Source organism: Gymnoscopelus braueri, assembly GCF_963280865.1.
Source record: "Gymnoscopelus braueri genome assembly, chromosome: 9".
NCBI lineage: Eukaryota > Metazoa > Chordata > Actinopteri > Myctophiformes > Myctophidae > Gymnoscopelus > Gymnoscopelus braueri.
This window is the reverse complement of record NC_137610.1, coordinates 38426803-38454115: the sequence shown is the minus strand read 5'-3', so window position 1 is coordinate 38454115 and position 27313 is coordinate 38426803. Positions and strand designations below refer to the sequence as shown.

The window sequence follows — 27313 nt, the reverse complement described above, 5'->3', positions numbered from 1 at the left end:
CATGTTAATTTGATATGCAGATCACAATGGCAGTATTTGATAATTGTTATTTTTGTTGGAAGGTGTGAGTGGGCAAGGTGTGAGTGGTCTGTCTCCCTCTCTCCCTCTCTCTCTCTCTCTCTCTCTCTCTCTCTCTCTCTCTCTCTCTCTGATTCTGGCACACACACCCCAAAAAAACTCTCTTTCTGAGAGAATGGGAAATGTTACTCTTTTACTGTTGCTTTATGTAAACTCCAGTCCAATGCAATTTTAAAGAGATAGACATTTTTAAGTAATTAGGCTAGTGGTTATTATTAAATATGGCTCTTTTATTGCTACTTTAAACTTTTTAATGGATCCTATGTAAGTAAAGGCTGATAAAAGTGTCAAACGCCCCAAATCCACCAGAATACTGGAAATTACATCTACTATGTTAAAAATGTCCTGTGGGGGAACCCCAGACCCCCCGCTTGGGGGCGTGGTCACTGGTCAGTATGACCCCCCCCCCCCCTAGAAAAAAATCTCCTGTTATCAGACGGTCTGAGGTTGGCAGGTATGGTTTACCTGTAGTCTACAGGTAAACACATGATCTACAGGCTGTAGATCATATGTCACACTAATCAAAAATGGTGCTGAATAGTGCTAAAAGTGGTTCATTAATTCGTGATTATGTTCTACTAGACTCAGGTTCTACGCTACCCTCACATCTGTCAGATGTCAGATGCCGCAGTTCCTGTGCTGGGATTCGATCCCATGATCTTGTGGTCCGAAGTCTGCCCTTCAAGCTCAACTCACACTTTCAACGCCCACCCTCGCAAAAACGGGTCAAAAAAGGGTCAAAAACGTTATATTTGAAATCCGAACGTTTATGTAGTTGAATGAACAAAAATGGAGAAAGTGCAAACACCAGGTTGAAGTTCATCCATGACGGTCATGACAGATCCAGACTGCACTAGCGATTTGTTTACATTCGACCACATGGCTAATTTTGTTACCATATTGATTTTATCCCACTGTTGAGGGTTAGGGTTATATTTTATTATTAATATTTTTTTAATCCCCTCCTGGGAAAAGAATCTCCTGTTATCGCTTATCGGACGGACGGTCTGAGGTTGGCAGGTATGGTGTAGATTGAGGTTCAGATTCTGTGATGTTCTGTTCTGTTGGCTTTTTCACTCCAGCGGTACCGCTACGCCATCTAGCGGTGATGTAAAATAAAGGAGGGTTTTCAAAGGCTTTCATGCTGGTTTATGGATCATAATAATCATGGATCATATTAATAACAATAAACCTCTGTCCCCTCAGAGGACAGAGGTTTATGATGATGATGATGATGATGATGATTATTAATATTATTATAGAACACAATGATAGTATACACTCTTTCATTTTGTGATTTCAAGTCTTTAAGACTGGGAAGGAGGCTGTACCAGCGTGAATATGAGAGTGACGACACTAGCGTTGACTCCCATTGTTTGTTTGTTTGATTGATTGATTGAATACTTTATTTAGTTTAAGTTTGCAGAAAAAAGCACATGAAAGTACAGTTCAAATACAAGGCTAAATAGGATTTAAAAAAAAGAAGCCTAGGCCTATGGCTTGTTTCAATTCTTCCTTTGTTCTCAATTCATAGTGACATTAAATGACAGACATATATACACTACTATGCAGAACATCATATAAACAGTTTTAAAATAAAAATAATAAAAATAAAAATATGTACAGTAAACAGTTCGGGGGGGGGGGTCTAGGTTAAGACTTTTACAGGGGCCAGTTTTGATTTGCAGCCACCTGAAGGTACTCCTTTTAAGGCAGTTTTGAAGGAGGGTAGGGTTTTACACTCCTTCACTACTTTTGGTAGGACATTCCACATTTTATTTTGCATAGGAGAACGAATTCAACCCCTTGTTAGTGCCAAATCTGGGTTGGACGTGATCAATGGAGCTACCGCTGGTGTTGTGATTGTGGACTTCATTTACGTTTTGTACTTTGACAGGTACATGGGTATCTTAACGTTTTGGGATGTCTGGAGCCTTGTTTTTAAGGCCTTGGTGGTGTTGTGGTACCATGAGGTGCATGCATAGTCAAAGTAACCTTGGATGAGGGTCCCTGTTAGAATCCTCAAAGTATTCTTCCTGGCACGGTAAGAAATCCTATACCAAAAACGTGTTCCATGGTTGACTTTTTTGATGACTCTTGTTTCCATTTTATCACCGGAAAGGTTTGCCTCTAAAATGGAACCTAGGTAGGTAATTTCCTGTAAGAATGGAATGAAATGCTCTCAAATCAGGTAATTCAAATTTTTGGAACTATAGCACATAGCGGCCCGGATTTAGACCGGATGTGAATACACATTAGACATGAGTAGAACGCGGAAGCCTGGTTTGTTGAGTTTGTTTGGATGGAAACTCTCCCTCTGCAGCAGGTAAAACTACACTGTTGGAATTTACATGATTTACAATTAATCATGAATTTCTAACACAATTCTTTAAGAATTGGGGAAATATTGTGATGTTAAATGGATCAACAAAATGTAGGCCTACTACAACCATATACAGTAAAAACGATAACCATAGAAAAGCACCATAGATAACAGGTAAGTACCATCAACAAAAGATGAGTACCATTGTAAGCACCATAGGTAACAGGTAAGTACCATAGTAAGCACCATAGAAAACGGGTAAGTACCATAGTAAGCACCATAGAAAACGGGTAAGTACCATAGTAAGCACCATAGAAAACAGGTAAGTACCATAGGAAGCACCATAGAAGACAAGTAGCCTACCATAGAAAGCACCATATAAGACAGGGAAGCACCATAGAAGACAGGGGAGCATCATAGATGACAGGCAAGCACCATAGAAGACAGGGAAGCATCATAGGAAGCACCATGTAAGGCCGGGAGGGAAGCACCATAGGAAGAACCATAGAAGACAGGGAAACACCATAGAAGACAGGGAAGTACCATAGGAAGAACCATAGATGACAGGGAAGCACCATAGAAGACAGGGAAGCAGCTTAGTCTAACAGTGTAGTAGTACTAGCTACTAAATAGTGAGATGCACACTAAATTCAGGCTATTCAGTGATTTTCAACCCTACTGCAGTGCTTACTAGATACTAAAACGTAGGCTGAAAATAGCATACTGTGTAATATGTAGTACAGTAGGCCTATGTGGTTTATACCATTGGTTCTCAAAGTGGGGTCCGGGGACCCCCAGGGGTCCTTGAGGGAGTTCCAGGGGGTCCCCAGCTAAATGATTGATTAGGCACCAAATGGACCCTTATGGGTCTGTAACTCTGAGAGTGTACAAATTTGTACACTCTCAGAGTTACATTGACATAGATTTTACAATATAAATTGTGGTCCAAGTGATAGAAATGCCATTAAATGGGGGTCTGTAGCCCTAATGCATGTTAACCTGGGGGTCCTTGAAATTAAAATGGTTGAGAATCACTGCTAGAGCCATAAAAAAATCTTCACTTATGGGGGGTCCCTAGCATATCTTTTGAAATGGGGGTCCGCGGGCTAATAAGTGTCAATTTGGGGGTCCTTGACATGAACAAGTTTGAGAACCACTGGTTTATACTGACCATGATACTGTAGTATTTATTTATTAACGACAATATAGGGTTAGTGTCACAACCAAAATATCCTTCTTGGGGTAAACTCAAAATTTGGAACAACAATCTGAATGATTTTAAACATTTTTAATTTACAGTATATTAAATCAACTTGACAGTCAAATAAAACAGTGGGTTATCTTACATTTTGCATCTTAACATGTAATCACAGGAAAAATCATTATAAAGAATGTTGATTGTTGAAGAATGATTAAATTACACCTATACTGGCTTTAGAAGAGCATCCAAGATAGGACGGTTTTGTAGGTTAATGACATGTTCCTGGTTGCCATGTGCTATGGGTCAGTCAGTTGTCTAGCAATACTTCATGGATTCGGTCAAGAAGCCTTTCCTTTAGTCTTCCTAACATGTGCATGGATGCATGGTCTGCCTAAGCACTGATGAATTAAAGTAAAATATGTGCCGTGTACAGTATCAATTCCATTTGTGCAAACTCATGCCAATTGAAGCATCAATCAAACAAACTACATACCAGTACTATGTAACCTCACACATGGTGAAACAGATTCATGTGATGAGCGCGAGTTGTCAAATGAGGTCCTAATTACTCTATCAACATGTACTTACAGCACTCAATGCTGTATTATATGCTGACATGAGGTTTTCACCATCTTCATCTTCAGGAGTGGAAGTCTCACCCCCACTCCTTTCACAACCGGACACAACACTCAATGAATGTTCTATTAGTTGATACTTGGCTTAATGACTCATTACACACAAATCAAGATAAACAAGTTGTGCTTGTCAATGCATGCCAGGCCACTGACAAAGGGAGAATCGTGATTAATGACTAGTGACACCACACAGACTAGTGATCCGTATAGAACACCTTAAAGGCATACTAGGTAACGTTTTCAACAAAACAACAAGCAAAAGTTTCACAACACCCACTCCATGAATTTCACCCCCGGAAGCCTTTTATTTATATATTTTATATTGAACGTGGACTGGGGGGACTTTCCCGGGGAAATGACGTCATCTGGCCGGAAAACGGAGGTGGAAATGCACTGGTTTCCTGTTTGGCCAGGAACTACCGCAACGGTTTCCTGTTTGGCCAGGAACTATCGCGCTAATAACAAAAATGAACCTCACGCTGATTTTAAGAGAATGTAGGATTAGAAGATCGAAAAAGAACAGAAAAAGAAAGCACAGCTCATGGTAACTAATGCTCCACTGGCTAAGAGAAACGATCCGTAGATAGTATAAAACAATTAAAAGATCGCTTTTTGAAACGCTTCCGGCTTCCGGTGAAAACGAATGGAATTCTGGGTAATCGAGGACTTCGGAAATTGTATGCAGTGACGTTAGTGACCAGCAGAGGTTGCTAAAAATCGTTAGTTGTGAATTTGCATTGTACAACTTTAATGTACACAGTAATATACTTTTAACACCATATTCCAGTGCAAACGTGTTGTTGCTGCACACCATGAACATACCAACAGAATATTGATGAAATACAATTAGCTGAGGAAGAAGAAGAATATGAAGAATATGAAGTCTCCGTCTTCTATTTTGGACTCTGTCAAGGCCACCACAGTGGTGTGAACACTGCATGAAATTTAAATGCGTACATACTATGCGTATATACTGTATTTGTAGGTATGTGTTTAGTAATTATATATATATATTTTTTGTGCCATAGCAACCAGCTTGTCGTCCTGGGGGTCCAGCTTTATTTCACAGCTTGCTGGTCAGCTGCGTGTGCGTTTGTGTGTTGGCTATCCCGGGGAACCCTCCGTCAAAGGCTGCGTTCAACACCTCTTCCAGGTTGCTTGCGGTTACGAAGTCAAGTTCTGCTCGAACATTGGCCGGTATCTCCTCTAGATCCTTCTCGTTGCGCTTTGGAAGAATAATGCGCTTCACTCCTGCCCTATGAGCTGCTAGAACTTTGTCCTTGATCCCGCCCACCTGAGAACAGACCAATGCAATCACTCAACAAAAATAATGTATTTTTCAAACATTTCACAAGCCTCAGATTGACCTTCTTGTGGTGCTGTTTTATTATAATATCAACTACTAGATGTACATACACCATACTGTTTTACTATAATATCAACTACTAGATGTACATACACCATACTGTTTTACTATAATATCAACTACTAGATGTACATACACCATACTGTTTTACTATAATATCAACTACTAGATGTACATACACCATACTGCGTTTGAAAACTTACTGGTAGCACCAATCCACGGAGCGTTATCTCTCCTGTCATGGCAACGTCTGATCTGACCAATCGACCGCTGAACAGTGATGCCAGGCAGGTGACAATGGTGACTCCGGCAGAGGGGCCATCTTTGGTGACAGCGCCCGCAGGGAAATGGAGATGGATGTCTGTCCCTTCCAATGGGTCACTAGCCCCCACCACTACACACACACACACACACACACAGAAATATACAATGTATATGTGTATTTGAATTAAGGTAGTAAAAGTTTCATAATGCATTTTTGTGATTGCATGAATCTAAATTATGTCACTACCAACTGACTCAGTTGGTAGTATTATATCTTAGTTAGCTAATAGACAAATGAGCATGCACAAATGGGTGTGTTCATATGATTATTTATACAAGGGGACTGGTGATTTAAAACGTTTTAAGACTCTGCCTCTAGTTTGAGGGCAGTACAGCAGCACATTACTAGCAGAACACTATTTTCCCTGAGTTTTATGCAGGCACAAATGAAATATCCTGTCAGCTCTGACATTCCCAAGTGCTGTGAGCCTAAACGAAATGACTTTGAACGAGACAGTCATGTTGTATTTACCATACATATACAAGTAGATACTATGCCATATGTTCACAGCTACTTACTTAGCTGGGGGTACCTGATAATAGTAGATATGATATCTGCTATATAACCAATGTATCTATCAAACAAATGCATCACAGAGGCCCTCATGGATTGATTATTTCCTCCTCCATGTTTAGAAGTGTCCATTCTATACATGTATTTCTATGCTTTTTACACTAGTCTCTGAAAATCAAGTCTTGGAACTTTCCAATCGGTCCTCATACATGTATGTGTATCAGTATTCCTAGGTAGTGTGCCTCTTCTGTAGCACTCCATGTGTGTGAATGTGTTAATTGCTGTATGAGACAAGTTTCCACACACCGCTTGTCAGCTGATAGTTCTTGGCGTTAGCTCTAAGCCAGGTGATAGCCAGTTGAGCTGACTCCTTCATCACGTCTCCTAGCTGGCCAGTCAGAGTGAGTTGGCCCTCTCCCTCCATTCGACTGGCCTCCACAAACATGATCTCCCCTCCTAGAGGAGTCCAGGCCAGCCCCAGGGCTACGCCAGGCAGGGTGAGGTGCTCAGACACCTACAAACACACACACACACACACACACACACACATTACTACAACCAAGACTTTATGCTGCATGATGGGTGGAAAACTGTATTGTGTTATACTGTATTTCACAGCACATGATACTAATACTAACTTGACCAGCATTCCGGTATTTTCTGTTCTATTTAACTTATGCACACTTAGCAGACCATCTGCCGACAACAATCACAGCCAACAGTACTGTATATTCAACACTCAGTGGAAGACCTAGATACAAGCTCACAATGCGTCGCATCCACACGACGTGTTGTGAACTTGTACTGTAGGTCGGCTATTTTCATCGTGCGATGAAGTATGAATTGAGCATAAGTCTCCATGTTCCACTCCTGCCCAGTGACTGTCTTTCCTTTCTTATCTCCTCACCTCCATTTCAAACAGCGGTGGTCCCAGGATGTCTTTCAGGGCGACATGATCAATCACTATCGGCATCTCTGGGGGTGCTACCATGTCTGTAGTCATGCATCCACGCACGCACGCACGCACGCACGCACGCACGCGCGCACACACACACACACACACACATGAAATTGTAACTTAGACAAATTGTAAAAAAAATGCATGCTAGTGAGCAACTCCTGGTTATGGTTGCATAAACTTTTGGTTTGATGATTCTTGAACATTACAGATCCACAAAGGGAAGGTGGCAGAAGGTGGGCGTGAGTGTTCTTCCATTGTCTTTGTGTATGTATGTGATGATCTGTAGGTGGGTACCAGCTTGGCCATCAAATAAGACAGACAGACAGACAGACAGACAGACAGACAGACAGGAAGCGAGGGCAGGACAGACAGATGGAAGGGGCGTGGCTGGAGGGCAACAGCTGCCGACCTGGTCGTGACATCTATCCCCAACAGAGACTAGAGGAACAGCTGGTGCGCACACACCACATACAGTGAACATAGAACGACATAACAGAAGCACACCAAATACCTACCGCAAATGCAGTATTAACACATGCACGCACACGTGCACACGAGCACACACACACACACACACACACTCACTCAAACATCATCTGTTTTTCCTGCATGCCACTAATACCAGTTACCTGGCAACAGAGAGGCCTTAACACAGAAAAAAGCAGGGCATTTTAACAGTGAATACTGTTTTTTGTTTTCACTTTCTCTTATTTAGTGTGGTTGCCCGAAAGGGCAACTACAATACTTGGGCGACTTTATTTATTCTAGATAAACTTTATTTTTCCGCGCTACTCCTCCCAGTTTTTGCGGCACACACTCGAGCCATATGTAAAATCGCATGGCTCCATCGGAAATCTTGTGCTATCGTTTTGCTAAGCGATATGTTGTATACTTTAATCTAATTATCAATGTATTAGTGAATTAAGTTTCCTGGACCTATGCGATAAACATATACAGGCGGAATTTTGATAGTCCCTACCGTTCAGACTATAGTACAGATCGTCACTGTCGGGCAGAAACCTTGTATGTCCAAAACTGTTACTTTTCAGGAAATGGAAAAAAGTAGCTACCTTTGAATGACAGTATGACAAAAAACAAACATAAAGCGTTGAAATATGGAGATAGAAGGTTTCTGCCCGACAGCAACGATACATGCTGTAGGTAGGGTCTAGATACCCAAATGTTTAAACAAGATGGGATCTAATAACGGCGTGGCTTCCCTGTTGATCTCAGACATCATGCAGCCAGTGTATGACATTTGACATCTACGGTGTCATACTATGATATCAGTAATCTCCATATTTGAGCAACTTTCAGCAAAAGTCAGCATCTGTTATGTCCATTATAAAATTAGTAAAAACATGTATTCACAATATGTGAAAAAAAATATTCTGGGTTGTATTTCCTTGGCCTACTGACAGCGTGCTCTGGGAATTCAGTGCACACACACGCACCCTTTCTAGGGTAAAAATGTACCCAAATGGACACATTTGCACACTCCGTGTTCTGTGGATTTTACTGTGTAAATAAATACATAGAAAATTTAAATATGGAGATACAAGGTTTCTGCCCGACAGCAAGCAGTGACATTGAAAATGCCCACACAGCTGAGACTCTTACCTCCCTGTTCCTGCCCTGAGCCCTCAGGGGTCGCACCCTCAGCCTTTGGGACTTTCTGACCTTCAGCGACTTTGACAGCCACAGCCCGGCAGATTGCTCCGATCTTCCTCTCCAGGGAGCGCACGCCTGCCTCCCGGGTGTAACTGCAGGGACAATAGACACACACACACACACACAGGTTAATTTATTTATTTGTAGTCTTTAATGTTGCGTAATCAGTGTAATCCTGGACGCTACTGCCAGCCTGGGGAGAGCTCCGAACTCAGCTCATGCTTCCTTTAACGCACGAGGAGTTAGCAGACCGCTTCTTATCACCTGACAGGGGGGAGTGTCCCCGGTTGGACGTAGCGCGTGGAAGGAACACATTATTCCAACCAGTTCCTTTCCCCTCCATCAGGCGCCCCGGCTGACCAGGGGGAGGCAGACCAGGACTACTGCATGTTTTTAGTGCAGGTACCTACCCTAGGGGACACGCTAGGGTACCTTTTAATGTTTCCATACGGCTATATTAGTACCTGGTATTAGTGTTCCTGCTAACCAACTAGCCAATGTAATTTTATAGCGTGGCCCTTATTTGGGAAGGCAATGGCAGCATGGAATAGCCAGATTCATAGAACAAAATCACTGTCGAGTCATAAGCGCTCAGCTGCTGAAGCCCTACAATACTCTAGGGTCCAATTTTGTGCTTTACAGTAATATATGCTTAGGTTTGAAACCAAACACCTGTGCCCACTTCGACAGTCGTTGACACTGACATAGCCGGATGTGGAACACTTACATTTGACACATTAGCTGACAGTAGGCCAAGAGTTCTACTCTCCCCTGTCAGACCTTTGGATAGCCTCTCAGCTCCTATTACTAGCAGCGTCTCAGTGGCGTCATCTAGTAACATCATGCAGACTGCAGAGTGCACGATGGGGCCACGATGGGGCCAGTAGGAGAGTCGTGTGGTTTAGTCGTGTGGTTTAGTAATGATCTTTAAACATTTAAAAGGAGCTTGATGTGTATACCTGAGGATCACATCAACACTGATACAATCAGTGTTGATGTGATTACCTGGTGATCGTATCCAGTGTATTGATGTATTTACCTGGTGATCGTATCCAGTGTATTGATGTATTTACCTGGTGATCGTATCCAGTGTAGTGATGTATTTACCTGGTGATCGTATCCAGTGTAGTGATGTATTTATCTAGTGATCGTATCCAGTGTATTGATGTGATTACCTTGCGATCGTGTCCGATGTGGTGTCATGAGGTATCTGTAATTGCTGAGGTGTTAAACCATGCTGATCTAGCTGGTGAGGGATCAGATGACGGTGGGCAATCTCAACCTTCTCTTCTTGGGTATAGCCTGGAACGCGTGCATGTGTACACACACACACACACACACACACACACACACACACACACACACACACACACACACACACACACACACACACACACACACACACACACACACACACACACACACACACACACACACACACACACACACACACACACACACACACACACACACACACACACACACGAGATTATGCTTTCGCCCGTTTCGTTGTGTCTGTCCGTCCGTCTGTGCGCAGTTAATGTTGTAAACAACTGGATCAACTGGCGTCAAAGTTTACACACACAAACACACACACACACACAAAGCAAGACGCTGCAACAAAACCATTCAGTACCTGGCAGGCGGAGAAGAGCAGAGAGTTCTTTTGAACAGATTCAAGTTGCAACTTGACCACAGGTGTTGTGGCTATTGCACCCTGACCGTTTCAATTGTTCAAATAAGTAAGGGAACTGAAACAACGGCAATAAATATTGAAGGTGAATGTAAAATGTGTGAAAAATGTTGATTTGCTGACAGGAAATAACATGTGAACTCCTGTCAGACAGGTACTGTAAAACCACCATTTTAGTCCTGATGGAATTAGTATTACTGTAATGTCAATCTGGGAACCCATTTGGTAAAAATATAAATATATATATTTTTCCCCCTTTGCTTTTGCCTCTGGAGGCACCAAGTCCTTTTTAGTGTAGAAACAGAAACTCGGTTTGCCTCCTCCCCTTTCTCAGTCCACTTCCTCCCAGGTGCTTCTGTGTTTATTCCTACTAACAACAACATTACATTTTTGGAGCAGTGGTGCTGACAGATTCTGCAGAATCTGTCTTGAGAGATTACTGTGTGTTTTCCTAGGATGAAACTATTACTGTACCCATAAAAATTACTGAGGAAGTTTCACAACATCATCTGTCAACACAGCCCACCATGAGGGTGCAGGTCAAGTCGTTTGGTTTGGCACTAAACACATTGGACACGTGTGGAGACCGTACAGTAACCGTCATTTCTGTTTTGGAAGAACAGTGTTTTTTGCCACATTTGAACAGTTGATAAATACATAACTACGTATAATATCTAGAAGGAAATGTATGAGGCAGTTTACAGAATTAGACTCTGCAAAGTATTATGTTACAGACAGTCGATCTGGATGTTAACTGAAAGTGGACATGGAGTTTGCTAAACAACAGAAAAAGTATTGTATTCCTCCAGTAACTATTATTCCTGTGGTGACGCACTCCTTCAAATAATCACAACCCTGCATGATACCAAAATCACCAAATTATGCCGGTGAAAATGAATTCACCCAGTTGCACTACACTGAAGCCGCTTTTCCATTGCATGGTACTGCTCAACTCGACTTCAGAAATTAAGTAATTAACAGACATCATCAAGTAGCACTCACCTGGTACCTGTAGCAGCTCCATCCTGTCCAATAGGGCGGGGGGGATGGTTGCCGTGGAGTTTGCAGTGGCGATGAAGATCACCTGGGAGAGGTCAAACGCCACGTTGAGGTAGTGGTCTGTGAAGCTGTGGTTCTGCTCTGGGTCCAGCACCTACGTAGGACAATACAGACAGGGTGTGCACATGTAAGTGTGTGCTGTGCTGTGCTGTGCTGTGCTGTGCTGTGCTGTGCTGTGCTGTGCTGTGCGTGTGCGTGTGCGTGTGCGTGCGCGTGCGTGCGCGTGCGTGTGTACCTCCAGCAGTGCAGCTGCGGGGTCTCCCTGAAAGCTCTTCCCAAGCTTGTCCACCTCGTCCAAAAGGAACACAGGATTGTTGACACCAACCGTCTTCAACCCATTGATGATGCGACCGGGCATGCTCCCTACATACGTTCGTCTGTCAGTAAACCAGAGAGAGAGAGAGAGAGAAATTAAGACAGGTGTCTCCAAAATATAATCTTCAATAGATTAGGGTGCTGCACCAATTTATATAAAACATCCGTTCTATGTGGGATCACAGGAACTATGTTTTAAAGCACAATGACACTTTGATAGAGGTTTGGGTTGTGTAGTCAGTGAACGACCCACCCCCACCACCCCGTCGTTGTGACTTGCAGAGAAGCATCGGGACCCTGCTGTTTATGGGAAACACGTTCGATATAGTTGTGGAAATTGATTTCAACTAGTCTTTAGATTTACCTGGCACTGTGGCTAGATAAAAGAAGTTAGTTTCCTCTGACAAATCTATCATTACAACTCACTAACTTTTACTATTGCCATTAGTATTCTGGATACATGTTTTTCATCTTGCCAAGAGAATGTGCTCCAGCCATGTGTCGGTATTCCTTTAAAATGCCAAAGCCAGTATGACCAGTCTGCAACCTGAGATGAACTGTGATACCTTGCTCTCTGTATGCACACCGACAGTACACAAACTCTCTCACTTCTGATTCCATACCTTCATCCAACCTGAAGCCATCTCTCAATATAAACACATCCAATATGTACGTACGTACGTGCGTGCACACGTGCGTGCACACGTACGTGTGCGCACATGCACACACACACACAAACACACACACACGTTTGTGATTGCGTGTATGCAGACAAACACATGCATGAGTTAGCGAGTCTAACCCGTTTGTGTGAGGAAGCTGAGAGGCGCGACCCCATACATGCCTGAGGCGGTTTGTATGGTAACAGATCAAAGTGAGATAGTGATGACATAATTGTCTCAACTCTTGGCAAGGACTCCAAATAGACTCAGGAGGTTAACGAGGGCATTGTGGATTTGCAGCCATGTGAATGTGTGTGTAATCTTTTTGGATACTTGTGCATGTGCACTGTGTATTCTGTGTGCGTGTGTATCATGTGTGTGGTATGTATGCACTGTGCCAACTATTGCTATGTGTAAAAAAATAGACCTGTTGCAAGTTATTTAATTGAATCAATTATCACATTCACTGCCAAAGGGGAGAATTCTCCCCTTTTCAGTCAATGGTGTTTACCGCCAAAGGGGAGCATTTTGTTTTTGAATTCCTAAAATGTTTCTCTAATTTTCGAGTATAACATTTTTTCGTTATTCACAACGTATTAGGAGATATAAAAATAATAATTAAAAAAAATCCATTCACTTCAATGTTAAAAAATAAACTGACAAATAATTCACAGTTTTTCTATAAAAAAATATTGGCAGTGGGTGAGTAAATTATGAATAAACTCTGGCAGTTATTAACAGAATTATACATTTGAATGACAAAATAATATACACCAATCAAATGAATATCATTATGTCAATACGTTACGCATTGTTTTTTTTAAAGATATGTTTTGTGCGTCTGCCTTTATTGATGGTACAGTAGAGTATTGACAGGAACGGGGAAAGAGTCGGCGAGTGACACGCAGCAAAGGTCCGTCAGGCTCGGGGATCGAGCGACTCACTGTCAGGCTGTATCAGAGCCTATGGTACGCGTCTTAACCACTAGGCCATCAGCGCCCCATACATTATGCATTGCTAACTATTTACAGTGAGCTCCAAGTTACGTAATTGTTTTGGCTTCATAGCCTCTGGATGACTTTAATTTCTTTGTATTTACCAGCTGTTACCTCCTCCTGCGTATAGACAGGAAGTGAAACAGCTGGCTAATGCAATGATCTCAGCATCATGGCAAGTTTCTCATGAGTACGTAGAGGAAGTGACAAAGCTGGCTAATGTGAATAACATAGCAGAGCAGTACTGTCCAGCATACGTCCACCAACACTCTGCAACGGTCAAGATATCCAAATTCAACCTTGGATACAAGTTATTATGTATTGCCTTTGACCTTCATTATTGATCTTGACCTTGTCCTTTGACCTCTTTGGGGCAGCCTACAGATCACACCCACCAAATGGCAAGAAACATGGACATTTCAAACAAGATTACATTACATTTTATTAATGCAAGAACAATGGCCACTATTTCAGCATGCTAACTTTCTAGGAAGAGAACGGCTGTAGTTTGTAAAACAAGCAGAATGACGGAGAATTGTTGTCGTTTTCATCCCGGTTGCGGTCAAATAGACGGGGATCGTGTGCAACGTGCGTGCATGTACTGTATTGTGTATGTGTGTGTGTGTGTGTGTGGATATAGTTTAGGAGAAGGTGGGTTCTAAAGCGGATGGCGCTGATTTAAAATGGAATGGCTTTTACAGTGTTTTAGAATGAATTTCATAAAGGATTTTCACTAACAAAATAAAGTTTGTAAACTAACCCTAACCTATTTTAGGTTGTTTTTAATGTCCGCGGAATAGGGCCGCAATGGCAACAAGCTATTTTTTTGCGTTATCCTGTTGATTACGGTGGGGCAGATGTTTATTACAGTTGTGACATATGATTTTATTTCATGATCAATAAAGACATCAATCAATATTAACTATCAAGTCGCAGAATCAGGATTGTTCTCCGCGGAATCAAGACCTTTTCTCCGCGGAATCCCAGGGGGACTAACTAGCTTGGATTCTCAATTGATGGTGTCATTAGTAGGCAAGTTTCTGAACTGCCCATAGCCCACCAATGAGACGCAGAGTGAGTAGACGGAAACTGTGCCATCTTAAAATGAGCATTAGTAAGGACCAATTATATGAAGATAAGGTTGGAAATAGGTGGCTCCTTTAAAAGTAATCAGTAAAATCTTAAAAAGCAGACCGGTAACCAGAGTAGGGAAGTTCAAATAGGAAAATTATGTTCTCTTCTCCTGGTTATAGTAACAAATCTAGCAACAAAGTACAATTTGTAGTAAGAAAATAAAAATAAAAATATTTAAAAAAATGATGCACATTCATACCTGTGTCCTCGTATATCTGACTGGTCACAGACCCCTCCCAGTGCAATGCGGTGAAATTCTCGGCCGAGAGTCCTGGCTATGGACCGTCCAACACTGGTCTTGCCGACTCCTGGGGGCCCCACAAAGCACAGGATGGGGCCCTGATAAGAATTACATGACAGCTCTGACTCACAGTTCTTGAATATTATTCTTTTTAGACAGTTTGATACATTGAGCTTGGCTGCATGTTCTAAAATTCACCTGCTATGCTAAGTTTTTATGATGTGATTGAACGATAAATGTATTTTTAAGAAGTACCTTCAGGGAGGTCTTGAGTTGTCTCACTGCCAGGTACTCCAACACACGTCTCTTCAGTTTGTCCATAGCATAGTGGTCATTGTCCAGGACTACCCGAGCTGCCCGGATATCCAGGCAGTCTGAAGTTAGAGAGTGTGTGTGTAGGAGATGGTAGTTGTGGAAAACAAGGTAGGTAATATAAGAGGGAAGGATTCATGGAATTTATGGTGGGGAAAAGTAAAGGAGAAGGTAAAGGAGATATGAAAAGTGTAGCAGAAGAAGAGGATAAAAGTAAATAATTAGAAAAAACCTGAATTGCAAAAATAATCATATTATTAAGTGAATCATATGGAAATTGTTCAATGACATTGTGGGATAAGATCGTAGCTCATCTGAGCCAGAGGATTCCAGGTACCCAGGGACCCTAAGACAGGGTCGAAAGGCAATTAGCGGGTCCTTGACATGAAAAGGTTTGGAGGAAAAAAACCATCTGAGAAACAGCATTGTCTTGAGACACTCTGGTGTGCCCCCTGGTGGACATCCTCAGAACTATTAATGAGAAAACCATACATTTTGGATGGACAAAACAGGCACTTCCTGGCCAGGTCATACTGCTTGCTCCAGCACCAGCAAAGTATCCAACATCTTTTAACTACTGTAAAATGACCTGTAAAACGGTCCTGTGTAAATCAGTGTGGAGAAGGTCAAATCTGCTGGCTAATGTGTATAACATAGCACAGACTGCAACAGTATGCCATTTCTCAAATGCTTCAGCTGTGAAATTTGACTGCATGCAGCACTGCAGTGCACTCATGACATCAGAGGTGCAGATCAATAAAACCCTAATTTATAGCTTTTGGTGGGTAATAATTGGGTCTGAAACTGCCAGATCAGTAATATTTACTGCTGCTGATACAGGGGCAGCAAAGTATCCAACGTCTTTTAACTACTGTAAATTGGACTGCAAAACAGTGCCGTACAAAAGTATATTTATTTGTGGGAAAAGCGCTTTCCCGCAGTTCCTTTATCTCTCGAATTTATACAGCGATCTAACATTGCAGGTGTCCTGTGATAACAATTAACTTTATAGTATGTTGCCACTTGTCCTGACAGCTTATCCCATGCAAATAAGACTTCCTGACATCTAAGTGGTGGACCTGCCAGCTACTGTCGTCAGTCACCACAAATTAAGACTCTTATTGTCTTCACTAGGCCGAATGTGTGGCCGAGACTATGTTTTGGCCTCTGTCCGTCCGTTCGTCCGTGTGTTGGCTTAGATTGGCTTCCAAAGTTTGCAGGAGTGGCCCGTTTTGAACAAAATGCCTCAAATCATGAACCCAGCGTCCGATTGCCATGAAACTTTGCACGCACATTCCCACTAGGTCGAGGAAGAAATGCCACTCTTTTCATATTAGCCTGTTATAGCGCCACCAGGAGGCCGATATTTGCAATGTATTACTCCTACAGAATTTGTCCAAACATCAGGCAAATCGGTACACATTATCTCTATAGTCATGTCATCAAGACAGACCTGTCCGATTTTTCATATTTCATGATGTGCCTTCTAGAAACCACACAGGAGGTCATTGCCGGCTCTCTAGGGGTAGAATTATAAACGTGACAGTCACACCATATAGCAGAGTATTTTTACAACATGACATAAAATCGGTCGAGGGGCCTACATGTGATAGTTGCTTACACAACAGCAGCGCATACATAAGCTGTAATACTAACTGACCTGGGTCATGGAGGGGGGACGAACCAAAGCCAATTTTAGTCCTGGCTGAAAAGGTCGAAGAACCCTGGTTGTACAGATTATGCCGAGTAATCCTCATTTTCAGTATGACCACCTAAAGGTACTATTATTTCCCCTTTTTGATGATGATGGCTGAAACATTATTATTATTATTTATTATGCATACTGTTTTATCCTTTTTGGTTTATTCAATTCATTCAGTTTTCTTCATTTATTCTTGCCTACCCGTCATCTGTGCACTTTCCTTTAATGTGAGGCACAATGTATTAGCATTTTAATGTATAAAATACGCTACTATATAGTTAAATTTCATTTGAATTACCCTTGGTACTCTTGCTCCAAGGCAGCTCAACCATCAAGTCCAAATAGTTCCTGGTCAGGGCATACTCAGGCATGGACTGAGGCATCTTCTTTAATCTGAATGCAAAAATAACAAAAAAAAAATTGTAATAATATAATAGGGACAAGAGAACTGAAAAACCACAAATCTGCATGTCTGTCTGCGGATCTGCGGAGGACGCACCGACTCTATTTGTTTGGGGGGATTATGCGAGGCCTCTACCTATGTATAACATGCGTAGTGTGCGTGTGTGTGTTTGTGTTATCAAAAATATACAATTTACAACATAGCTGACACACATACGCAAAGTACTATAACATACTGCAAACAAATAAATAACAGGGAAACCATTAAAAAAAACGTTTTATAATACCACCCAATGATCATGATTTAGGGGGAATTGGGACCATGGCACTCCATCTTTAACCATTTTCAACCTGGTGTCCCTATTTTGGCATTATAGGTGAACATTTGGGGAAATGTATAAACTTGTCAACCATTTTCTAACTTTGGAAAACATATGGAAAATAGTTGATTCCCAGTGAGAGAGGACAGTACAGTTAGGAGTGGAATAATAAAATGTACCTCTTGAGCTCTTTGAGGCAGACTTTATGGGCTGCCTCGGGCATGTTGGCCCCATGCACCTTCCTCTCCAGAGACATGGTGTCATCTCCATCATCATCCTCAGCTTCGTCCTCCAGAGAGAACTGGCGGCCCGGGAACACCCCCCCTTTACGCACCGATAACACCTGGAAGACAAACAGAGATTGAAAGGAAGGGAGAAAGGAAGAGAGACAGAATGAGGTTTGAGTCTGAATGTTCAGACTGGCAGCCCGAATCCAATTTTTGAACTATCCTGATTGGAATCAGGGTGGTTTTTATTAAGTCTGAACAGCAAAAACAAAAAACACACATGTAAACTGAGGTTTCAGATGTAAACCACCTTCCTAGATGGTTTGGAATGTGATTCAAATCTGACACTGAAAACATATTTATACGCTCCCCTAAAATAGCTTATCTTGTTACATCATTACCACAGCAACCGCAGATAGGTTGACGGTGTCTCAATCATAGACCGTAAAAGAATATGGACAGCATCACGCCATTGGTTTCTTCAGACCGTAAATGAAGCGTATTTTGCAGTGATTTCAAATCCGCCATCTTTCTATATCCGGTTGATATCCAGTCCGGAATGCAAACGAAAATTAATGGTATTCGCTCTCGCTGTGGCTGAAACCACAGCGAGGGCGGGTCTTCACTCGGTAGAACCAGTAGAAACCATAGAAACATACCCTACTTTATCATTAATTTTATTATGGGACCATAATTAACCAAAACGAAAAGAAGTTGGACTCCAGGAGACTGTGCAATTTCTACAAGTGCACGACTGTCGAGTATCCTGACTGGCTGCCTCACTGCCTGGTACAGAATGACTCTGACCATGAGGATGTTTAAAACAGCACAGCACATCACCAGAACTTAGCTGCCAAGGGACCTCTATATGCAGAAGTATGGTGAAATGCTCATCAGGGACCCCAGTCACCCCAGTAAAGGACTGTTCACTCTGTTAATGTCTGGCAAACCGTACCGTAGCAAGCATTGTGGCCCGATGTAGCAGGTTTAGGGGCAGTTTCTTTCCCCAGGCCATAAGTGTGGCCTGGGGACAGACAGACTTTATGGACAGACACCATTGCTGCACATACAGTACATACTACATCCATATCATTTAGTATTCAGTCCTACACTGCACTGTTCACTTTACTGTCACCCCTACAGCCACTAATGTGACTTACTGTAAACTACTTATTTAATGTATTTATTTATTTATATATCAGAGGTCGCGCTGTGATTTCAAACTGAAAGCCACAATGCCTGGAATGATTACAGTTTACCGGACATCTGATATAAAATACAGCCACCCAAACGCATGAACGACAAGCAGGAACAAAAAAAGACTTACTCACGACTTACTTAAAAGTGTGTCTGTGAGTGTGTGTGCTGACATATGTGAGAATAAACCTTAGAAGACCGTGAAGCAGGGTGGAACATCCATCTTGTTAAGGAGTAAATCTGTAACATCTGGTGTAGGGAGCTCGACAAGACGTGTGTGTGTGTGTGTGTGTGTGTGTGTGTGTGTGTGTGTGTGTGTGTGTGTGTGTGTGTGTGTGTGTGTGTGTGTGTGTGTGTGTGTGTGTGTGTGTGTGTGTGAGCATGTTACCCTTTTGTCATCATCAGGCCTTGGTTTCCTTGTTTTCTGCAGCAGCTTCAGCCCCTCTATCTGCCTGGTCAACATGGGCAGAGTCCTTTTAAAACGTTCTTCCAAGCTCACTGCATCCAGGACCTACAGTACACAAAAAATCCATGGATATGGTACTGTACACTGTGCTACATGGTTTTAACCAATAAAACAGATGTGTGGCATGCATAACTATACCTGAAGTTTCTCCTTGTTTGAAGTACGGATCATGGAAGCTAGAACATCAGGCAGGGTCTCCTTGGGCAGGCTGTCCAACAGACGCCTCAACTTGGCCACCACTGGAACAGACATGTCTAACATACCTACCAACTACACACACAGAGGGAAAGATGATCTAAATTAGGTCCTGCTTGTAACAACATGATACCAACCATGTATCTGAATTGTGCTATATTGTGTTTCATTTCAATAGATGTATTTTAAAAAAAAATTATCCACATTGCCATTTACATATCTCTGCTGTCCGGCAGAAACCAGCTAACTCCAAAATGTTCATTTTTCAGGAAATGACAAAAAGAAGGTTTTGTTCATCATTGATAAGAACAGCTGAATGGACCTCCAAGCTCACAATGAGGTTGGAGGTCAAAAGGGGGTAGAGCCTGGAGTCAGCAAAACCAGTTAACTCCACCCCCCCCTTGGTGGAGTAGCTGGTTTAGCAGAAAGTTTGAGGATCCAATGTTGTTAATGTGAGTTAAGGCCTTTGCAGACAGGGTGCGATTTTTCGCACGGAAAAAACGGACAATATCATTTTTTAAATGAACACATGGTTCTCTACGACCTCACGCACACCGGCTCCGAATTTGCCGTGTGGCAAGTGGCTGCGGCGATGAGTTTATTTTTCGTCTTTTCGTGCGTCTTTTCGCATGCGGTAAAAACGGATTGAACAATTGCACCCTGTCTGCAAAAGTCTTTAGCTGGTTTGGTCAGAAGCGTGTTTTAATACTTTTCATTGGTTCAATACTTTTTTAATCAGTACACAGAAAAAATGCAAAAGCGGAAAAATGGAGTTAGCTGGTTTCTGCCGGACAGCCACGATATACTGTAGTTGTGTCTGAACTAGAGGCACAGTGAAACATTTTCCAAATTCAAGTGATGAAATGAGTTGGAATTAATTAAATATTGTGGTATTTACTCTTTTTACTATACATACTGCCCCTAGGGTAAATCATAACCAAACACATTATATCTTTTCACTGCTTTGCCAACGACATCCAAATTGACCTGCCCCTTAAACCAAATGATAATAACCCAGACTATAATCCACTACAGCTACTACAGGACTGCCTGGCAGACATCAAATCTTGGATGAGCTAAAATGTTCTCAATCTCAACAACAGCAAGACAGAAATTAGCATTTTCGGCCTCGATTCTCCCCCGACATCCTTGGTCCCCTTAGCTCCTATACACACTCCTCTGTAAAAAAAAATCTTGGTGTCACTTTTGATTCTGCCTTCAAACTTGACAAACAGGTTAGCTCGGTTGTAAAAAACAGCTTTTTCCACCTCAGACTTTTAGCCAAGATCAAACCCTACCTCTCTCAAAACGACCTCGAGAGGGTCATCTGCTACCTTTTTTATCCTAAAAAGTAACAGTTTTGGACATATGGTTTCCATCCAACAGAGACGATATACTGTATGTATGTATGCATGGATGGATGTCTGCCCCTTAAACATAGACCAATCACAGCTCATGCCACTACAGCACATGCATGTTGTAGTAAAACAGAAGCACCTCTAGCCATGAAAGCTTGAAGTGCCAGATGAAGTAAAAGTGAAAATGAAACTTAAGAGCATGAAAATTGAATAGAGCACTTACTGAATTGAATAGAGCACTTACTGAGATTCAATGTTTTACTTTGTCAGCCATTGTTTATGTTTGGTTTGCAGTTTAACTCTTAGAATGTAGAATTAAATTGTAATCAGTCATACACATTTTTGCATTCGGGAATCCAGCATTTACTCACCACAATTCTGCACAATGACACCAACTATATGGATAAATAATATGAGACTTTCCCCAATGAAACCCAGGAAATGCATAATTGCCCATTTATCAAGGTTTTCTATTATGGTAGAAACATTTCAATTCCACAAGAGCATGCATTATACCTTGATTGCTCCATACATGTAATCCCTCTCAAACACGAACCTCACTCTCAATCACCAACCTCACACTCACCTGTACAGCAGCTTGATAGAACTTTTGAGACAGCTCTCCTAGCTCTCCATCCTGTGCTCTGTTGTCGTCTGTGGCTGTATACTGCTCCAGTTGATCCAACTGTTCCACCTTCAATTTACAAATCACAAATATATAAATATACAGACAGACACACACACCTGAACACGCTCTTGCACGCGCGCGTACACACACACACACACACACACACACACACACACACACACACACACACACACACACACACACACACACACACACACACACACACACACACACACACACCTATACTCAATGATTTGTGTTGTTTACAAATAGTATTATAGCCATTAACACATTGATTGCCTAGATCGAGTTAACTCGTTTTTAGAATCCATCGCTTGATTGCCTAGAACTCGTTTTTACATTTTTGGGGGGAAATTCCACAAGGGGCGACCTAACACAGCTTTGGAATGATCGATCGTCTCTCAGAGAAGAACAATGTGGATGTGACGTCATTCCAAAAAACGTCACTTCCATCCGCCCCAATGATGGGATTTTCAGAAAAACGGCTGTAACTCAGTTTCTTTTTTTTCCATTGAAAACCACCCGTTTTCAGCGGACCAAAGCTCCAAAATGGCGGATCGCGGTTGGAAACTTGTCGTTCCCATGGATACACAGATCCTTCCGTCTACTCACAGGAAACTTTTTCCGTGTGTTTTTTTTACACAATGTCGGTTCCACGGCGTTTCAAATATCATCGGATTGAGGTAATTATACGCCGGCACGGGGATAGAAAACTATGTTTAATATCTTGGCAATCAATGTGTTAAGTGCCATTTAAAGTTTTTTTTTATTGATTGTTAAAATAAGTGTTAAATAGCTCTATGTTCCCATAGTAATCATTGCTATAGGGTGTTTGTAACAGGGGTCTCCCCATATCTCTTTGGTACACACACAAATTCACTTTGGGAAACTTTAAAAACACTGACAGATATGTCTGAGCCATAGTGTCTTTGTCAGAGTACCAGTTGTACCTGTCTGTCTGTCCCTTTTATGCCCATATATGGAGATATCTGTATCTGTCAGTACCATAGTTATAATATATCTAGAGGGCGAACTGCCCCGCCCCCAGCTATTCATTTCAAATTTGGCAATTTTGCCAAAATGCGGAAGTCTTGAAAACCGAGCAGGCGCACAAGGGTTTCAAACGGTAGAAGCATGCGCAGTGGAATTTTAAATGCGGAAGTATTGCAATCCCAGATTTGACCACCAGGCGATATATGCACATCCCAGAGATCCCTGATGTCATCAGTATATGCCCATATATTGGTATGCCCATATATGGCCATATCGATTGGATTGGCGATTCTGAACAACTGGATCTCCATATATATGCCTATATATGGACATATCGGTCGGATCGGCGGTTCTGGACAACCGCATATCCAAACTACTCCACGGCGGACACTGCACTCCCTCGAGTTCTTTACTTTACTTGTTTATTTAGACGGGACACCGCATATGAATGAACATTACATGACAATGCAATGTAAATACACCGGATATAAAAACAAAAAACAGGCAGACAGTGGAGCACATTACATTACACAGGGAAACAGCATAAAATGTAAATACAAAAACAAAGGTACAAAGGTGCAAAGTATCTATTTAAGGCTAAGACTAAAACAAGATTCCACTTGGCTCGTGTAGTATTGCACTGGGGATTTAGCAGAGTTTTTAGAATATTTGTATACTTCAAACTCGGCGAGTTTGAAGTAAGTCCCATAAATGCATATAACCATATATGGACATAGCCGTCGGATCTGTGGCTCTGGAGAATCGGATCTCCATATACGCCTATATATGGGCAAATCGGGTTTGTTTATGGTTATGTCCAAGTTATAATGACATGCCTATATATTGGATTTGGCGTATCGGGTTTGTTTAGGACCGGCACGCCACGCCCTCCCATTGGCCAGTTTTAATACAGGATTGTTAGATGAAAAGTCTTTTCATCAGATGATTTTACTTTGAGCTAATTGTGTAAAACTATAACGGAACAGCTTGCAAACTAGGGCTGGGTAATATATTAATATATATCATAATATATCATGATTTGAGATAGATAATGTCTGACAGCGTGATATGCCATAAGTGTTGTCTTTTCCTGGTTTTAATCGCTTAAAGGGGTAGTTCACCCCCAAAATAACTTTTTTTCTATTGATTACTCACCCCATGGAGCCTTGAATTCATGGATATTTTTTTGTTTTTGTCGCATTCCTTCCTTTATTATTTGATTATAATAAATTTGTCCCCATTGATTCCGGTAGGAGACACAAATGCATTTGTGTCTCCTACCGGAATCAATGGGGAAAAAAATATTAAAATCAAATTATTGGCTTAGGAATGTGACAAAAACTAAAAAATATCTATGAATTCAAGGCTCCAGGTGGTGAGGAATCAATAGAAAAAAAGTTATTTTGGGGGTGAACTACCCCTTTAAGCTATACTTTATACTTTCAAAAGTTTATACTTTCCCATTTGCATGTCACAAAATGAGTTGTGACAGTAATATACATACAGTAGCTCTGAGTAACTCGTGAAATCAGTGGTGAATGTGGCTGTGTTTGAGACTCGGCAGCAGAGTGAATGGTGCAGGCAGGCAGCACACAGCAAACTCAAAACAGGAAATGTCGCAACACGGCTATGAGCAAATATCTGCACATTCTTGCTGCTGTTGAAACAATAACAAAAACAGATTTGGCCTGTAAATACGTATCGTATTATGGCATCACAGACCCACGATAATATCAAGACATTTTGGTTATGGATATCACAAAATTGACGATTTCGTTACATCCCTACATTCAAGCAAATAAACCTTGTAGAGAAGTTTACCTCAGCCAGTGGGAACGGGCGCTCCTTCAGCAGACCTGACACACGAAACCGGCACACCCCAGTGATGAGGAGGGTGTAGTGGGGCTTTGGCCAGTTGCTGCCCACCACCTGCACTGCCATCCCTGCTGTACCAATACTAATGAAAGAATTACAAGAGAGAGAAAGAGAGAAAGTTGGATGAACATTTGGAAAGACAAATAGAAATAGAGAGAGATGGAAAATAAAAGCACACACTTAACAGGTGTAAGCTCTACTGGAAACTTCTATTGAAATATTGGTGTAATTTGATTTAACCATGCAAATAACCTGTCAAAATGTCAGTATGATTTCAAACACAAGCCATGCTTTGTATGGAGAATATAGGTTGCTGCCTTCAGGAAGGAGATACAGTGTTCCTACATACAATAAGGTCAAACTGAAGAGGTCCTTTGTCCATCAGACGACATTGAGGCTTAATCAGGAGTTGTAGGCTTGGGGTAGGCTGAGAGGTGGACATTGCTCTTGTCTTTGTATGTCTTTATGTATGTATTTTGTTTTGTTTTCTTATGTCATGTCAAATGTGTGTACTGTTTATTGTTGCATACATGGCTGCTGGGTCGCAAGACAAATTTCAGTGTGAACTGACAATAAAGTATTATCGTATCGTATCGTATCGTATGATGCATCCCTAGCATTAATAATCTATTACCTATTATAAAATAGATAATAGAATATATTTAAATTTCTCTGATCCTGTTATCAGCCACTGACACCATAAGTTTATATTTACATAACCTTGCTGTTTAGTAACAAGGCCCAACTGTTAGAGATGGTGAGCTGATCAAAGGTTCAAGTCCATGTCAGTCTCAATCCTTCTTGCTGTCGATCTGTCTGACAACAACCTTTCTAGAACAAATTGTACACTGACTGGATTATGAATTAAGTATACTCAGATAAATGAAGAGTAAATATTAGCATAGCCTTCGTTTTGGAATATTACAATATGACAGTTTTTACATGCACTTCATTTTCATGTCATTGCATGAATTTGCTCGAGTCCTAATACTAGATGCAAGACAAATACAGTGTCACTGTCACCATATCAAGTGTAAAATCCTAGCCTTGGATCAAGACTATCATAGATGTATTTTATTTTTTATTTTATACATACGAGTCTGACTTTTACTTTCGTATCTATGATAGTCTTGGGCTTTACCCACCAATTGTCACTGGACATCTGCGCGGAAAGCCCGTACTTCTCCGTACAAGTACAACAAAAACATATAAAGTGCTGACCCTGCAGCACCGAATGTTAATTCGACATTAGGAACCAGTGTGCACTATATAAGTCTATATTTTTCAATAGATACGTGTTTTAATCCCGTCTGTGTCGGATTCTGTCGGAAGTTCCCTGTATTCCTCAATGGGCGGTAGTGACGGGCGCATCCGGTGAAAGCCAGTATTACACTCAATTAAACAAGAAGTAAACGAGGGGGGAAATGGCGTTCAGGCACAGACGGGATTAAAACACATATCTATTGAAAAATATGGACTAATACAGTGCACAAAGATTCCGAATGACGAGTTAACATTTGGGGCAACCAGGTAATTACCTTATATTTTGCATTTGTAGATGTTGGGGAAAATACGGGATTTACTGGTGAAAGTCCAGGACGCTCTGGGGGGTGCAGCCCACGACTATCGTAGATATAATCGATAAAACACACCTATGATAGTCTTGAATCCAAGGCTAGTAAAATCCCAACACTCGTTTTCAGCAGCAACTTGAACTTTGAATCGTACCTATGCAAAGTAGGAAGATCCTCCGTGTCGTGTTCTGGGTCTCTAGTGTTGGGGATCACTCCTATGATGGTGCTTTTTAGCGAAGTCCCCTTCAACAATCTGCTCTTGACAAGCTGCATATTTCGTGGCGTGTCCACGCTGATCCTCATGGTCGAGCCAGGTAAAAGCACCCCTTCGTGAGTCAACAGCAACGGCAGCCGACCTGGGATCTGGATCCCACCGTTAGAAAACATGTTTGGGATGACTTCAGAACCCTGTAGGGTTGTTACAACAACTCAACATGAACGAAATGTACTTTCTCTGTTCTCAATGTCGGCTGACAGCTCCATGCAAAGAGAAAAACATTGCAAACTACGGCGAGAAGCGAGGGACAAACTGTGGAGGGGACGCCAAAAAATATCGCCCGTTTGAAACGGTAAGCGGAAGCCTCGCCCCAAAACACGCTCTCCCCCATTTTTCGGGCGGACCACATTCTTGTATTCTTGTATTTCTTTTACTGAGGATAAGGTTTCAAAGGTTCAAATATGATTATTTTGGGGGGCCCCGGCCACAGCCTGAAAAGGTTGAGAACCACTTGCCTAGTAGAAGAGAAACATGTTTTGGTTTGGTCTCCTTGAATCAACAAACACAATTAAAGCTAGAATCAACTTGTGCAGCATAAATGACTACCTAACGAACTAACTAACTAAATAATAAATACATTTATATTGAGACATG

At 41.7% G+C, this 27313-nt stretch overlaps 1 protein-coding gene across 1 annotated transcript; it reads right to left on the bottom strand.

Moving 5' to 3' along the window:
* Positions 1-1909: 1909 nt before the first annotated feature.
* Positions 1910-26918, bottom strand: lonp2 (lon peptidase 2, peroxisomal). The gene is made up of 19 exons (XM_080437782.1): positions 26597-26918; positions 24815-24950; positions 21938-22045; positions 19937-20068; positions 19721-19843; positions 18088-18251; positions 17485-17579; positions 15428-15546; positions 15131-15270; positions 12061-12202; positions 11769-11919; positions 10249-10375; positions 9023-9165; positions 7349-7434; positions 6748-6955; positions 5807-5997; positions 4984-5531; positions 3650-4452; positions 1910-1948 (listed from the first exon to the last, which is right to left on the bottom strand). Exons 1-17 carry the CDS (start codon positions 26827-26829, stop codon positions 5301-5303), a joined length of 2529 nt encoding a protein of 842 aa, XP_080293908.1. The 5' UTR covers positions 26830-26918; the 3' UTR covers positions 1910-1948; positions 3650-4452; positions 4984-5300.
* Between the last annotated feature and the right edge of the window lie 395 nt (positions 26919-27313).